We start from the raw sequence: 16,347 nt of genomic DNA on the forward strand, positions 1-16,347 counted from the left end.
AGAACGAATGCCAGCTGGAGCCCCAGATTACAGTAATCAGAACCGGGACACACGGCAACGGCGGAGCGGATGACCACCGGCGGCGGTGGCTAGCCCCTTTCTAGCTCGTAGGATGTCAGACTGAGGCTTTGCATTCGACCACGGTATGGATAGTCAGTCTTACTATCCATGCCAAGGTGTGCATGGCAGGAAACGACTCACTGCCGCATCACCGGAGGACAGCTGCGTATTGCGTCAACAGCATTAGCTTTATGTAAAACGCCCGGGGAGCTGTGCTACATGATTTGTCAACTTACTTGCCTGGCGCAAATATCCGTTCTTTATTCATACTCGTCGGCGTTCCTCTCAGCTCCTGATGCATTACGCCACTGGTAAGCCTCAGAATGGCCCGCAGCTGTTGAATACCGTCGGTCCTCTTGGAATCAAACATCAGGTATCAAGAACGTGCTAAGGTTGGGGAGCTTATAGATCATATTATATGACTAAGATGTCAGATTCCAAAAGTCAGTTTTGCTACCGGGTGGGATGATTTGTAATTACAAGAAGGTTTGCAGATATTATGCGGCAATAAGGTTCGAGGTGTCAGCCAAAGGGCAATTAGGTGGTTGACAAGCCATCCTAGGAGACAAAATGTGTCCTCAACGCACGGTGCCTTTCCAAGCATGCGCTGATAGTATCAACGCGGGAGTGAGGGTTGGTGGTGTGAGGGATGGGTAATGGTGCAATCAGTACTCAATGCTTCTTCACTGCATATTACTGCTGCCTCAGACGATACGTGTCAGAACGACAATCTCAACCTGCCGTCCGTACTGGACAAATTGGATGTTAGTGAGCTACATAGGCATAAAGTAGCTGTATAGTAATTACATATAATGAATATGTAGAGTCAACATATACCAGTTGACAGCGTAATCCGGCGACGTTATTCAATGTTAGTATAAGTTCGCAACCCTCCTTGACCGGGATTTATAAACGGCTCTGGAAGTACACAGCCCTGTCAAGCAAAGACCTGACTCGGGAATAGCATCCACCCACAAGTAGGCTTTATATATGGAAAATGCCTCACCATCAAACACATACGACCACAGCCACTAGCAGAGCTCACGATCCCGTCTGATCTCGTACGATAACCTAGTGAGCGCTGGATTAGTAGTTGGGTCGGTGACGACCAGCGAATACCCAGTGTTGTATGTCTTTTTTTTACCGAATCGGATCCCGTTCTTTACAAGACCATAAGGTAATATAAGCCCTGTAGTTTTCACATACGATCACAGCCGCCAGTAAAATTCAGGATCCCGTCCGATCTCCTAGGACAACCTGGCGAGCGCTAGATTAGTAGCTAGGTCGGTGACGACTAGCGAATACCTAGTGTTGTATGTTTTTTTTTTGTCTCTTTTAGCTTCCCGACCCGCTGCTATTACCCTGAGGCGCCATCGTAACACAATGCCAAACACCACCTACTAAAGCGCTATATCTCGCCTCTTCACGGCACAGAACAAATTATCATGTCTGTAATTTTCTCCTCGCGCGAAACCTGGCGTTCCTGATTCAAGTATTTCGTGCGAGCTCGCGACTTGGCTTTTCGCTCTAGCCCTCGGTTACGCGATCTTGATGATGTGGAGTTGGCTTGAGAAACTATATTATAGGAACCCAGCCATCTACTACTACCTGATAGAAAAACAAGAGTCTCTTATACCAAACCAGGTGTCCCAATAATCGCGTAAAGTCCTTGCAGCTCCAGGAATAATACTTAAAGCTCTGTGCTAGGTGAGATGCTTCGCAGACTTTGAGTTTTGTACTTGAATGGAGCAGCATCCCGAAGTCCAGATGGAAACGTAACGCTTACCTCGGCCGAGCCAGCGCTTTCCGGTTCTGTACTTGTGAACAGCGAGATTGCCGGGAATAGTTGTCCGGTTACGTTTTCCAAGGCCTCACCTGTAAAATATCAAAATAATAGCGTCAACCAGTTTGCGTTTATAATGATAGTTTCTAAACTCGACTTGGTGATGCAGGATAAAGCTAGACTTACCAGATTTTTTTCCATCTAGCGTAAACCAAAGCCGCTTCCGAGTTGGGTCGTACACTACACCCACGGTCTCACCAAGACGATATTTCTGACCGGCACCTACGGGATGGCTTTTTCTTAGGAAGACGCCGTCGTCGCTGTGGTAGCCCCAGCTAGACCCCCAGCCCACCATCGTGTTCATTGGGCAGCTTTCCGCAGCTAGGCCGATGGCAATTGTGCTATGGCAACGTGTGAGAGATCAATTGATATGAAATAGATATATATCATGCAGGATCGAGTACAGGCAAAGGAGGCTTGATAAAGAAGACGGGGTCAACGTTGCATACTTTCCTGGGCCACACTCAAGGACTTCAACCTCAAAATAGAAGATACCCTTGTCAATTGGAACACAATAGTCGGCTCGGACGGTGCCCAAGATTTTCTCGTCGAGTGGTGACGGATAGTCTTCTGTAGCTATCAATCTGTTAGTCTCGCTACAAGCCATGTTGATTTAGTCGCACGATACCTTTTACCTGAGCACGCATTCCACCTTCCGAGACAGTAATAGCGTCGCTCCTATCATAGGGGGATAGTCTGGTCGGTTCCCGCTTCGTGATGCCCTCGGTACATCCTAATTGTTGCAGTCGCTCAATCTCTGCACTTGGCAATTCGTAACTTCTCGCAAGGTCCAGGCTCGTCCAGCCACACCGATCTGGGACGTTGAGGTTAATGCCTTGGTTCTCGGTCTCGGCAAAGACGCCATCAAAGGGTTCAATGCCCTGGTCCAACTTGAATAAGGCCGGCATAGCTGCAGATATGTGCGCGGCTCTGCGGTCCTCGGGCAAGGCGGTCAACAACGTATCCATTAACTGTGTCCGGCCGCAGAGGAATGCAAGATATAGCAAACCTCGGCCACATTTGTCATTGATGTCTGCATTAGCACCAGCCTCTAGCAACCGTTGGATAATTTTGTCCGAGCTAACCCTGACGGCAAGATGCAGAGCCGAGGATCCCAGGCAGTCAACTATATCGAGATTAGCCCCCGAACGTAAAAGCGAATCGATGATGCTCTCCTGTTTATAAATATTGGCAATCATAATCGGAGTCCGACCCTCGTAATCTTGTGCATCGATTTTCACGTCTTGTCCGAGGAGAAGCTCAACGAGACCAAGTCGTTGTGACTTGGCATCTTCTGAACCACCACAGACGACATGCAGCGGTGTACCAAAAGGACGACTCATGCCGTTGGGATCGGCTTTATATTTCATGAGAAGCTTGACCAGCTTCTCATTCCCTTTCCACAAGGCAGTGTGGAGTGGCAAGCCATAGTCGCCGCCGCCGGCGTTTGGATTGGCGCCAGCAGTGAGCAGAAGAGTACAAACTTCAACGTCACCTTTTTCGGCGGCCATGATGAGGGGGGTTCTTCTTGTGCCAGTCATTGCAGCCTCCAGGTCGGTTTTGGGCATCGGCTTCAGCACGGGACCGGTAGTGACCGACGAGCTGTTGACGGCGCAAGCGTTTACCCTCGAACCCCCCAAGCCTTCAAACTCGACGCCTGCCCCTTCGTAGGCTGTATCTGTGGTGGCATCATCATCCTGCTCGCCTTGAAGACCAACAAGGGCGCCAACGACCTCTTTGTGCCCTTCCATGATTGCCTCATGCAGTGGAGTGCGTCCGATACTACGCTGGTTAGGGTTGGCTCCGGCTGCAAGAAGTAGTCGAGCAGCTTTTGCGTGGCCATGGAATGCAGCTGTGTGAAGCGGCGACTTGTCACATCTGTCACGGGCGTCTGGATCACTACCTCGGTCGAGAAGGAGTCTTATCGTGTCGAGGTCGTCCCCCTGGCACCGAACAGCTATGTGGAGTGGTGTTTCCCGGTCCCTATTAACGGCACAGGCTGACCATCCGTTATCGAGAAGATAACGAACCAGGTCGAGCTTCCCATGTCCCTTGGGAGCCTGGATGGCCAGCCTTAATGTCCGAAAAAGCCGACGTGACCCTGGTTGCTCCCATTCCAGCAACAGCTTGAACGCTTCGAGATGGCTGGACTCCGCGGCAATATCGAGAGGGGTGCTCCCAGAGTCCTTGCGACCGACGATGTCTTGATTGGCCCTCCGAAGTATCGCACGAAGGCAGGATTCGCGGCCCCAACGAGCCGCGTGATGGATTGATCTCTCATCATCGGCCCATGGAGGACTGACTCCTTTCCTAGTAAGATGCCGAATAAGACGCCGAACAGTATTCACCTTATTTCTGAATATAGCCCAGACTAACAATTTATCGTATTCATTATCGGGAAATGCTGATGGGCTGTTACGGATGGGGGCCTTGAGGACCTCCAGGCGGCTGTTCTCAACCGCCTGCCCGAGGTGGAAATATTCGACGTCAATTGCTGTTGCGAGCAGCGCCACAAGCCCGACATGTCCGTTGATTATGGCCGTACACAGAACCCTCTCCAGATCTTTTGTATCCGTCTTGTTCTCCTTTCTCCCTTCCAATGCGGCCGTGTTGTGCCCCTGGTGCAGTTGCTCTACCAGGTAGCGAACAACGGACAGGTGGCCATTCTCAGCAGCGAGAAAGATTAATGAGGGCAAGGCACTTCCTGTACGTAAAGTGATGCCCTGGGCGCGAATGAGCTCCTGCAAAATCGGGAGTTGACCTTGTTGCGCCGCCACGTGGATCGGACTCCTGGAAGCCTTATAGAGTTGCTGAACCAAAGCCTCAGGCGATTCGCCTAGGACAAGCGCAAATGCGTCTACAACTCCAGCTGCACAAGTCAGTTGTAGAGGATACATCCCTTCCAAGTTTGCGGTGTTTATGGCTGACTTGAAATCGTCTGGCCTGGCGCTTTGGAGGGCTTGGAGAGTATTGCCATCCCCGAGTCGTGAGGCTAGATGTACCGCCGTGTTGCCGGATTCATCGACAGACCTCAGGTTGCACCCTCTTGCTAGTAATATCTCTGTCACTGACGTGTGGCCATTTGCGGTTGATAACAGCAATGGATTTGTGCCCCCCGGTTGTGATGTCAAACGCTCAATATCCGACACATCTGTGGTTTCTAAAATATATTCAAGGATCTCGACATGTCCATGTTCTGCAGCTGCACAGGCAGCGAGCGCCAAACGGCCTGGCCGAGAACTCGGCCGAAGTTCACGGACAACGTTGAGATTACCATGGCTCGCTGCAATCTCAATCGCTCGATCTATTTTTTCCGGTGCCTTGTGCTTGTCAACTTGAACAAGATTGCGTATAACCCTGGCAAGTCCAATCTGCGCTGCCAAGAAAAGGGGGTCGCTGACGACATCTTCTCTCCGTCCGGTTGATGGACTATAAGTCTTCTCATAAGCGGCCGAGACAAAAGTTTCGTTGCTCTGATCCGCGCAGAGGCAGATGTAACGCAACACCTTGTCATCAAGAGCACCAATAGTCGGCATATGAAGATTGTAATGATCTACCCAATAAATTTGCGCGTACTCACGCAAGGCCAGAGCGGCACAGGTAGAGTCTGGGTGCAAGGCATCACCTTCCCGGCACAGCGAGATTTCACGCGCTTGCGTCAAGCAGAGTGATAGATACGAGATGCATCGGTCCGCTATATATCCGTGGAAACCGGGTATAGGGGTGTCGACGCATGTCTCAAGATGACTGCGAAAAGTTTGACTTGGTATCGTAATATGGCCATCGACAATTTTGACACCGAGACTCAAGGAATCGCCGAGATCCCCCATGACATCCCAAGAGACGTTCTCGGCAACTTCGCTGAATGTCAGATTTCCTGCAGCTCCAACATTATCCTCGGCATCAGTTCCCAGCGCTAGAGCTACCGCGAGTTCCGAGATGGTGAGTGGGCGCAAAGCATAGAAGATCCAGTTGATAGCCAGCTTGGCTCGTCGTTGCTGTGCCAGTTGTAGCCCACGGACAGTTGCGCTAAATGCTGTTGTAGGGAGCGTAGACAAGAACTGCTTCAAGGCAAGTTTTGTAGAAGGGATATGGCGTTGCTCAAGGAGTTCCAGGTTTAACATGACATCATGGTCAATGCTATCTTGTCCACCACAGAGTTTCTCAACAATAAGTTGTTGAGGTTCCTTCCAAACAGGCCTCGCACGTGCAATGCTTGAGACTCTCTCTGCTGCTATATCACGGATGACTCGTCTCCAGCCATCGTCTTCGAGTGAAATTGCGTGGAAAGCGATGTTGGATGTCCTGTTACATGGAGTAGAGGTTGTCATGATGAGTTTCAGTGGCACCGATATTGACCTAGAGGCTGCAAGGCTACTGAGCTTCGCAGAAATTTGTTCACCGCACTCGTCTACTGAGTCCACCACGAAGAATATGAGGGTGTGTTGTAGGATTATGAGAAGATGGTGAAACAAATCCCAGAGCCGCTGAGGCGAGACCATTGGTCCCCTGGAGTATGCCTCGGCCACATATCGAGCACGGATGAAGAGTTCTGGCTTTAGGATTAGAAGCTGCCGAACCGCTGAAGAAACTAGACATTGTTCTGAGTTCCGACGTGCATCCCAGCGGTGGAAACTGAAGCTCAAGAACAGCGTGTTTGAGCCTGGGTACATGCAACGCAAGGAGTGCATGATATGGGATGCGACGTATTTGTGACTAGAACCTGGATACCATCGCACAGCAAGCACACTTGAGCCTGGATCTTTTAACCAGGCCTTGAAAGACAAATGGCCGTCCAAGTAGGCTCTAGGGCCTGGGGGTGACGGGACGAGACTGATGTTACAAATGTCTGCATCCGGACGAGCAAGAGCCCTCTGAAGCATGTGGTACCCGGGGTCAAGCCCTAGTTTCAACCGTCCAGTCAGTCCTGCTACTTCATTCCAAATGAGGTGACTCACGGATCGAGGCTTCTGTTAGTGAAGTCCTAATATCGCAAATGATGTCTTCTTCTATCGGCTCTCTCCCTTGGGAATCACAGGGCCCATCACCAGGCAACTGTGAACATAGGTCAGTCGGCAAGGGCACATTATGGATCCCTACGAGAGCAAGGGAAAAGAAGCGCTGGTTGTACACTTACGTATGCATGCCCAGCGGCCACCCCGTAAAGTTTCTGGTTGAGTGCCCCGGAGATGGTGGAGAATTGAACTTCGAGATTTGCAAAGGCTGTCGACCATTGCTCCAGTTGTGAGGAAATGCCCAGTGGGATGCAGAGCTGTCTCCATTGCTTCGGGTCATAGTATGGCGGCGGCTTGATGAGATGCTTTTGACTGAACATTAGCAATCGCAGCGTGCAAGGCGTGGAGAGTATTTTCCAGTAGAAAACTCACCAGTGCAACGGTTTGAAACAGTATCCAGTGATTGTGAACATCTTTCGATACGAGCAAAAGAACCTGTTGGCCATGGATTAAATCATGTTGTTGAAAGTACAAGACCAAAGAGCCAAGGTAGCCATACATGCTTTACCAGAGGGACTCCAATATCCTGAGCAACAAAGATGATGCGTTTTTGCGAAACACCTTTACTTGTCGGCTCACAATCTGACGCTCCGTTGTTATTGAAGCGCTGCAACTCCTGGATAACTTTCAGAGCTTCTCGAAGGAAATATTCGTCCGCGGTGCCATGGGCTTGGTCGCCGGCCCAGTTGAAGCTCAAGAAGTCTGCTTCTGGGAATTCTCCTGCAATCCAGGCCGTCTCAGACGCTTCTTGGCTGTTCCAGGCCCAGGGCGTGGTCCTATAGCCAACGCCAACGCCGTTCGCTAGCACGATCCTGGAGATTTTGGTTAGATAAGCATCAGAGAGATTGGCATCGAAGGTGGTGATTCTCACAAAGCCATATTGACACGGATACTGAGTTGGGATATTCGACGACGACGATTCTATTCAGCTTCCGTCACACGATCAGGCCACAGACAAAGGCTGGTGTGACAACAACAGTCATGCAGAGTATTACACGACCACTTTGGCAGCCTTGGGCTTTCAACCTCGTCCAAGTTCTTGTATAAAGAAAGCTTTATGAGACCAAGCGCTTTTGATACCTCAACGCAGATGGTTAGGTTGAAAATGAACATCGTTCCGTGCCCTCATATTACACGGTTGGCACACAACAAAGGGCGTTGGGCCAACAAAGTTACACAACAACAAGGCAACGGTCACGAGGACCGAAGTCGGTCATAAGCGAGGGCTGCCTCAGGCACACAGCCCTCACCGAATTCCTGTATTTGTAGGGACCTCCCGTCCCTCAAGGCCTCGTGCCAAACCAAGGACCTTTGATAACCCAAAGTCGATTATTATAGATTGAATTGAACCCTCTGTTCCAAGCCCACTTATCCTGCCCTTGTCACGCCTTATCACAGCTTGGTCCAGCCAGGACCGCGGAAAGCAACTTGACGCGAGTTGGCGGACGGGCCGGGCAACCGGGGCCGATGAATTGGATTTACGGCATGCATGTACGGTTTGACACGACGGCCAGTCTACGTTGGCCAGCACCATCTCGAGAAACGCGTGCACGATTACTCTCTTTGTAAACGATTCATTTATTCATGTCACACTGGACCTTTGCCCGTTCCCTTGATGCTGCTCAGTAGGTGGCATTCAGCCGCATATCCAGGTACTCGCTGCTATTAATAGGCTCATACTTCTTTGGTCGTTCCGGCCCCCAGCAGCCCGGTATACAGTCAATTGTAGAGTCAATGTCCGGGGCTACAAAGTATGGAATCGAGTACCTCTCGCGAGTCATCCGCGGTTCGCCCTCTTTCAACGGCTCATCAGCAGGAGGCGTACGAACGTGATGCAGCGTAGACCGCAGCACGTCGTTGCTCCATCTCATAAGTAGATCGCCGATATTGACAACCATTGTTCCTGGGATATAGGGCGCTGGGTTGAATTTGCCCTTTTCATGGATATCTTCGACCTCGAGTCCGCCGACTTGGTCCTGGAAGAGCATGGTTAGCGTACCGAAATCGGTATGGGCACTGATACTTTCTAGTTTGCCGGTCGCGAGGAGCTCTTCTTCGGCAGGCGGGTAGTGCAGCAGGCGGATCTGGTTTTGCTTGGTCTTGTGGTAATTGGTAAAGAAATCCTCCTTCAGGCCCATGCCAACGGCGATAGCGCGGAGCAGTTGCAATTCCATTTCGTAGCATATCTCGTAAAACTGGGTGAAGAAGTCGCGGAACCCGGGGATCACGTCATCGGCAGGCCAAATGTTTCGCAGCTTTCCCTCTGCACCCATTTCGTAGGATTCCTTGAAGTCTGGCTTTTTACGTTGGTTGGCGATGCCCTCCTCGTCAAAGACCATCTGGGAGACTTTTTCGCGGCCGATACCCGAGTAGCCTCGGTGATACCATCCTTCTTGAGGGTGGGGAACCTTGTCCTTTTCGCTTTGTGGCAAGGCGAAGAAGCGTTGGCTCTGGCTTCTGGTCAGATTCGTGTCTAAGCTACGTGTAAGGGAACAACTTGGATACCCATCGGAATGCCTCGTCTACCACACTCTGCGGCACTGAGTGGTTTTTTATGTAGGCGAAACCAAAATCCCTAAACGCTTCGTAGATTTCTTTCCCGATGGTGGCAAAACTTTCGTGCGTGCAGTCATCTTGAAGAAGAGGGCCAAAATCGATGATGGGGATTGCATGTTGCTGATTGGCTATGCCGCCCATGTTATCGCGTGTGACGTTTGAAAGCGCCAGGTTATAAGATATATGATGAATCCAAAATTAGACTCCCTGGCCAACTTGGGTTGTGGTTGTCGCACTTGTACGAGCGCAAAAATAGAGGAGAACAAGTTGTGTTCATGGTTCAACTCACAAGGTGCGGGGTCCAATCCTGCAAATATTTCGAGCAATTATACACATGGATTACTAATATTACTATTCTATGTGGGCGGCGAATACATGCTCACCCAGGTGCCCATTTGATATTACGCGGTCTTTTCTTCCTGGAATGACGATCTGAATGCCATAGTTGATGGGTCAAGTGCCAGGTTCGAAAAGGTGGCGCATAATAACACACGCCTGAATCACTTAGCCTTTCCAGGTTGGGATGTAAGGGAAAGTAGGCCATGGACCAAAATGGATTTTAGCGACTATAATCATCAAACAACTAGTTACAACACAACCCGAATAGAAGCTATAGCCTCAGTCAGATGCCTTGAAACTTGGACGCCTCATTTTCTTCACGACGGGGATTGATTGGACAGCCCCCTGTTCAGAAAACAACAGCAATTTGCATAGCGGAATGACGGTGTTTTTGGGAGGATTACGACCGCCTTTATTGAGTTAGTTCTCTGATATTCATGATGACTGGAGAACTTGGTAGAGGACCCTGAAAACCCGGATGCAAGAAGCCACATTTAGAATGGGATCTTGCTACCGTCCCATTTTAAGAAAGCACCAGTATCTTCATGTGAGATGGAGTCGATGATTTTCATCAGTCCCTTGATGCAGGTTTCCATATCATCCTCTCCGTCCCAGCCAGTCAGCTTAGTATACAAAAAGCCAGGTTCTACGCATATAATCGTAGTGTTACGCCCCTCTGACTCCCACACTAGAGCTAGTGTACCTGATACTTGATTCAATGCATTTCGCAGTACGATACGCTAGACACGTTCCGAATGTATTTACTTCATGATGGATTATTAGCTTATAGTATGGTTCTTTTTAATAAGCAAGGGACAGGATGGTAATAAAGGGGCTACTTACTCGAGATAGAGCCAAAAGAAGATGATATATTGATGACCTTTGGATTCGTGGCCAGCTCTAGTTGCGGCAGAAACTCAGTCATTGTAAGGTACGGGCCTGTATCGCAATTTACTCAGCAAGCAACTTACCCCAGATAGCAGGAGTCAGGTGGTATCAACTTACAATCGTCATAGCACGAAGTCTCTCGAGCATAAGGGAGCTTGTCTGATCTTTCCATGGCTTTGGGTTCGGTGGGAGACCTAACTGCTTGTGAGGAATGGCACCTGCGCTGGGGGAGGGGATGCGTGATTACCTCCAACATTGATGAGGACATCAAGTGGTTTGTTGCCATACGCTCTGGCGGCAGAGGCGATTGACTTCTCATCCAAGAAATCAAGCTCCAGAATGGTCGCCCCTGTTTCCTCCAACTACATCTGCGCTTAGCCCGATTCCATGAGAACAATACGTGGCGTGTTCGTGTTGGAAAGGCGGACCGTACATCTCGAAATGAGGAGTCGAGGCGACTCTTTGGTCTTATGGTGGCAAAGACGTTGTATGATTGGCTGAGGAAGGCCTTGGTCAAGTTTAGACCGATCCCACGGTTTGATCCTGCATCCAGAATCAGCAACTGTTGGTTGTCTCGTAGCATCCGCATAGGGTCGGGTGTGTATGTAGTTACCAATAATCAAGACGTTTGTGGTCGCCATGGCCGTTTTTCTTCCAAGATACTTGAATGAGCTTCAAGAATTCTATCTTGGCTTTGTGTTGCATATGCCTTTTCTTCTCTCGTTGGCGCAATTTTCACATGAGGCTTTTCTGGGCCTGGAGAAGCTTTGTGGATGCCCTCATGCCCTCCTTATCACGGCGAGTTGGGACAAAGACGCATACATGGAGTGGGGAACCCTGTGGGCATGGACCACCTCAGCTCTGGTAGATTCTGACATGTTGGTTGCATAGTAGTCGATATGAGCACACAGTCGAGGACGTTGGAATCAGTCGTTTGAACATTGGAACATCCGCACAGCGTGCATATCTAGGAGTCGTTTGAGCCTTTTATTCCAGAACACGTATGCTAGTGAAGGATTCTCATATTCAAATAAAGGTGCTTTAGGATAGGTTTCAATTTCCAATCATCGGACTTCTCTCGTCATGGAGAGGGCGCTTTGAAGGAGATGTAAAGTAAGTGCGTTGCTTACTTACTCTGGCCCAGGTGTAAACTTTTGGCCGAAAAATCATCCATTCATTTCCTGCGGACATGTGCTGATTGTCGTTACACAGAAAGTGATCACATCAGTATTTGCGTATATGCAGCCGAGGAAAAGGCTGCGCAGGCCAAGATTTGGACCCAGCTTCTTGTTCTTCCTCATTACTCTTCCTTTAAGCACACATTTCAGAGACAATGGCTTTGAGGGGTTGTGTGCCCTCTTATTCGCAAAGATCACTTGCCTGCTTTATAGTATTCAAGCATTATTATATTTTACGGTACAGACACCCGTGGCCTAGTAACCTTGAACCTAGACTCTAACTCCATGTCTAGCTGTTGGATGGAACAACCAGCACCCAATGTCTTGTCACAACAGTATCACGGAAAATGGTGAGCCCAGTAGGGTAAATGTGGGAGAAGTCGTCGAAAAATACCGGCCAAGACTCGAAGCCTTTTCCAACTTCTATAAAGAGATACATCAGGACCCTGAAGTTTCGGGCCTGAAATCTAGGACGGCGGAAAGGGTTGCAAAGCATTTGGAGTCACTCAAACACCAGGTTCACCAGCATATTGGCGGTTATGGAGTCGTTGGAGTCTTTCGAAACGGTCCTGGAAAGGTCATACTGCTACGGGCTGAACTGGACGCTCTACCCATTGAAGAGTTAACGGACTTGCCGTACAGTAGCAAGAAGCGCATGGTGGACCGTTATGGCAATGGCCGGCCCGTCATGCACGCATGTGGTCATGACATGAATATGGCGGCGCTTCTCGGTGCGGCTGCCCTGTTGCGGGCTGCAGCCGCGGAATGGAGTGGCACTCTTCTTATTGTTTTTCAACCCGACGAGGAGGAGACGGGGGGAGCGCAGGCTATGATTGATGATGGACTATACAACCTCATTCCAGTGCCGGACCTCATGCTGGCTCAACACGTGGTTCCCTCAGCGACAGGTTCCGTATCTATCCGCTCCGGCCCGGTGTTTATAGCTGCAGACTCCATACGTGTTCGAGTTGTTGGCGGTCCATGCGAAGGGACTCTAAATCCTCAGCAATGTGTGGATCCTATCCCGATCGCGATGCGCGTTGTTCTTGGACTTGAAGACGCCGTGAGGGCTGAAATCGGGCCAGACAAAGACGTCACGGTTGCTTGCTGGGGTTTTCATGCCGGCGAACCAGGCAATGACTATGTTGCCTACGCTGACATTCTCCTTGATGTAAAGACGATGGAAGCCAAGGTTAGACTACAAGTGCACGAATTCATCAAGCGCCGATTTCGAGAGGCGTGTCACGAAGCTGGTATGCCTCGGGAACCAATATTCGACATCAAGGTTCGTGCTCCTCTTACGAGCAATGACGTGTTAACATCGGATGCAGTTGGAAAGGTGTTTAAACAGATGTTTGGAGACAACGCTCTGGAAATGGAGCTCACACGTGCGTGCGAGGACTTCTCGACACTGGGAGGCGGTCATAACGTGCCTTATGCGTACTGGAACTTTGGGGGAAGTGGAAATACGATCGCAGGCGCTGTCGCTATAAACCACTCCCCCTACTTTGCTCCCATTATAGAGTCGACTCTCCGCACTGGGATAGATGCTATGGCACTGGCTGTACTGACGTTTTTGGCCAGGTAGGCTGTCAGCGGGCTTGTTCAAAAACATTAGCATCCACCAGGCTAGCGAACAAGCAAGATTTCTCGACTATCAGGCTGAGAAAGGCCAACCGTGCCAAGGTTGATCTGAAGATACGGCACTCGTACCGTCACTATCAAGCAATCGGCTCAGCAGTAGCGTTACCATGTCTTATTGAGCAGCTGTAGATATCTTGCGTGGAGACATATAAAGGTCTTCATTGACCCTGCATAAAGCTTCAATTCAAGACCAAGTCAACTATGGATTTGGTCACTGGATTGCCACTTGGTGATGGTCAGAACAGAACACTCACACATACGGTGCCCGTACGTTTACTTATTGTAGTTTATAAACGGATGCTTTGTGGCGACTCCAGACAGAGCAATTCGGCGTCGTCTTTGCACTTTGAGCGTGCGCCAACCGATGGAGACATCTGCACTCTTGCAGCGACGGCGGATAGGTTTCAGTTCCTTGAGCTTTACACTTTAAGTTCTTCCTGATTATGTTTATAGGCTGTTTCGCGGCATGTGTGGCATTAGGCTACGCTAATCCGAGCGTCGACCTTTCGGCTCAGCTTCACGGCAAGACTAGAAAGGGACAATATCAGATTGATTGACACCAGACTTATTAAATGAAAAGTGCCTTCTTACCCTACATGTGACAAAGGACACCAGACCCCACATTTGCTGCACTGCTAATGAAGTCCGAGGTCCTGGTTGGCTGAAGGAAAGTGGAGACCGGATTAGCATGCACCCGACTTCGTACCGAAGTTGTCGAAAATTATGATCGATCCCCATTCGGCACTTCAGTAGCGACCGACACGAGAGCGTGTTTAAGGAGGAAAGATGCCTCAAAATGAGTATATGGAGAGGTGGCGCAAGCTACATGGCCAGCGGTATGCTGAAATCATCCAGTTTCGCCGCTTTCCGCCTTCACACAATCCAAGCTGACAAGAGCAATAGCCTCGACACCCAGGAGAGAGTCCGCAAGCGTCTCGCGCGTGAGAGTCACAGACGGTCATACGATGCCCAGAACTTGCGAGGCCACAGGGCCAAGATGATGCAGGAGGCCAGGCGAGTCGAGAAGATCCAGATGCGGAAGAAGATCAAGGTGCACGAGGAGCGCAATATCAAATCAGACGACCCATCATCCCTACCCTCAGAGCCCGTGCCCAACTACCTTGTAGACCGCCAGAACGACCCTCGCTCCGCCAAAGCTTTATCAAGCTCCATCAAGCAGCGCAGAGCCGAGAAGTCTGCACGATATTCGGTTCCTTTGCCCAAGGTGCGTGGCATCTCGGAGGAGGAAATGTTCCGCATGGTTACGACAGGAAAGAAGACGAAAAAGAAGTCGTGGAAGAGGATGATTACGAAGCCCACGTTTGTCGGCGAGGGATTCACAAGGCAGAACCCGAAAATGGAGAGGTTCATCAGGCCGTCCGGGTTGAGACAGAGGACAGCCCACGTCAGCCATCCGGAGCTGGCCGTCACCATCAAGGCCCCAATTCTGAGCGTGAAGAAGAACCCGTCGAACCCGCTGTACACCCGGCTCGGTGTCCTGACAAAAGGGTGTGTTATTGAGGTCAACACGAGCGAACTGGGCTTGACGACCGCATCCGGCAAGGTTATTTGGGGTCGGTATGCGCAAATCACGAGTGAGTACTACGAATGCCGCCCTTTTACCACGATCCGCAATCTCTAGTTTTCTGGCTAATTTGAACCGTTATAGATGACCCTGAGAATGACGGTTGCGTCAATGCGTAAGTTATGTGCATGTTGAAAGATGATATATGAATCTAACGTCGTCGCAGGGTGCTGCTGGTGTGAAGAACAGGTGGTTTCGGGAGATGGGAGCTGTCACGTTTCGGTTGAGCTTGACCCTCATATAAAAGTCGGAATGATGTCAACGTCCTAGATTAAGCGCATTTACGAATATACAAAAGTTAATAAACAGTCATTTTACCCTTGTGAATTGCCTCCTGCCGTAACATTAGGCCCCTGTTCAAATTTCAGCGATATTAGACAGGGATCCTAACGATCGCTTGTCATTTCATGACAAAAAGGGCTCGAATAGGGACTGAGGCGCCATCCTTATCTTTATCCTCCATAATAACTTGATTTGAATCCCAGTACCTCTGGCCTCATTTGCGTTAAACAACCTTGACTTACAGACCCTCCGTGTTTCTGTTGCCATTACGGACAACTCTCAAGAACCCGCCTCGGGCGCGATCCTCGTCCGGTAGTTGCATAACCTCGTAATGTGTCTGATATTTTGTCTCTCGGAGTAGTCATTGTCTCTGCGGGTCGAGATGGCCCGACTACACGGTAGGTCTCAACAAGAGCCCGTCGAACCGCCTCAAGCCTCCTCCATTTCGTAAATCGGCCGACTCGTTGCTACACGTGTTGGGGGTCTGCGGGCCAAGGAGAGCTCTATTGTCATGTACTCCGAGTTTAGTTGACTAGGTTTATATCAAGCTTCGCTTCCACCACGGTAAAACTGGAGACCGTAGCAGCGAATTCCGGCTTCCCCGTCTTGCTAGACGATCTAGAGCCAGGGGATCGAGTGGTGGCGTTAACCAAGCATACCTTCATGTTGGCTTCTTATAAGCACAAACAAGGCTAAATACTTCCGCGACATTTATTTGGCACGTCATTCGTATTAAAGGCATGGTAAGTGCCAAGTTTGCCTTTATGCCGCCAGTTCCATGCCGCAGAAGACCTTCCTTGCAGCTTCAGAATAATTATCTCGTGACATTATATGCTCCCAGACGCCGTACTTAAAGACGATTAAAGAGTATATATCTAGACCATAGCCATAAATGATATAGTATTGCAGGGATTAATTTCTCTTTGACAATTTACCCAAGACGCTCCTGCACTCTAC

General features: G+C 49.9%; 5 protein-coding genes across 5 annotated transcripts; 2 read left to right on the forward strand and 3 right to left on the reverse strand.

The window, feature by feature from the left end:
* Window positions 1-1,750: 1,750 nt before the first annotated feature.
* Window positions 1,751-7,185, reverse strand: MAA_11676 (uncharacterized protein; the record flags this gene model as incomplete). The annotated part of the gene is made up of 6 exons (XM_011412591.1): window positions 1,751-1,935; window positions 2,030-2,244; window positions 2,353-2,479; window positions 2,532-6,806; window positions 6,862-6,999; window positions 7,041-7,185. The coding sequence occupies 6 exons, from the start codon at window positions 7,183-7,185 to the stop codon at window positions 1,751-1,753; spliced, it is 5,085 nt and encodes a 1,694-aa protein (XP_011410893.1).
* Window positions 7,186-8,540: 1,355 nt separating this feature from the next.
* MAA_01353 (Oxoglutarate/iron-dependent oxygenase) lies at window positions 8,541-9,615 on the reverse strand (the record flags this gene model as incomplete). Its single annotated transcript, XM_007819351.1, has 2 exons — window positions 8,541-9,339; window positions 9,401-9,615. The coding sequence occupies 2 exons, from the start codon at window positions 9,613-9,615 to the stop codon at window positions 8,541-8,543; spliced, it is 1,014 nt and encodes a 337-aa protein (XP_007817542.1).
* A 692-nt stretch (window positions 9,616-10,307) lies between these two features.
* MAA_11677 (uncharacterized protein) lies at window positions 10,308-10,873 on the reverse strand (the record flags this gene model as incomplete). The annotated part of the gene is made up of 3 exons (XM_011412592.1): window positions 10,308-10,459; window positions 10,657-10,752; window positions 10,819-10,873. The coding sequence occupies 3 exons, from the start codon at window positions 10,871-10,873 to the stop codon at window positions 10,308-10,310; spliced, it is 303 nt and encodes a 100-aa protein (XP_011410894.1).
* A 1,325-nt stretch (window positions 10,874-12,198) lies between these two features.
* MAA_01354 (zinc metallopeptidase) lies at window positions 12,199-13,467 on the forward strand (the record flags this gene model as incomplete). The annotated part of the gene is made up of 1 exon (XM_007819352.1): window positions 12,199-13,467. One exon carries the CDS (start codon window positions 12,199-12,201, stop codon window positions 13,465-13,467), a length of 1,269 nt encoding a protein of 422 aa, XP_007817543.1.
* Window positions 13,468-14,319: 852 nt separating this feature from the next.
* Window positions 14,320-15,290, forward strand: MAA_01355 (ribosomal large subunit; the record flags this gene model as incomplete). The annotated part of the gene is made up of 3 exons (XM_007819353.2): window positions 14,320-15,118; window positions 15,193-15,223; window positions 15,275-15,290. 3 exons carry the CDS (start codon window positions 14,320-14,322, stop codon window positions 15,288-15,290), a joined length of 846 nt encoding a protein of 281 aa, XP_007817544.2.
* Between the last annotated feature and the right edge of the window lie 1,057 nt (window positions 15,291-16,347).

Source organism: Metarhizium robertsii (genome assembly GCF_000187425.2).
Source record: "Metarhizium robertsii ARSEF 23 chromosome Unknown MAA_Scf_13, whole genome shotgun sequence".
NCBI lineage: Eukaryota > Fungi > Ascomycota > Sordariomycetes > Hypocreales > Clavicipitaceae > Metarhizium > Metarhizium robertsii.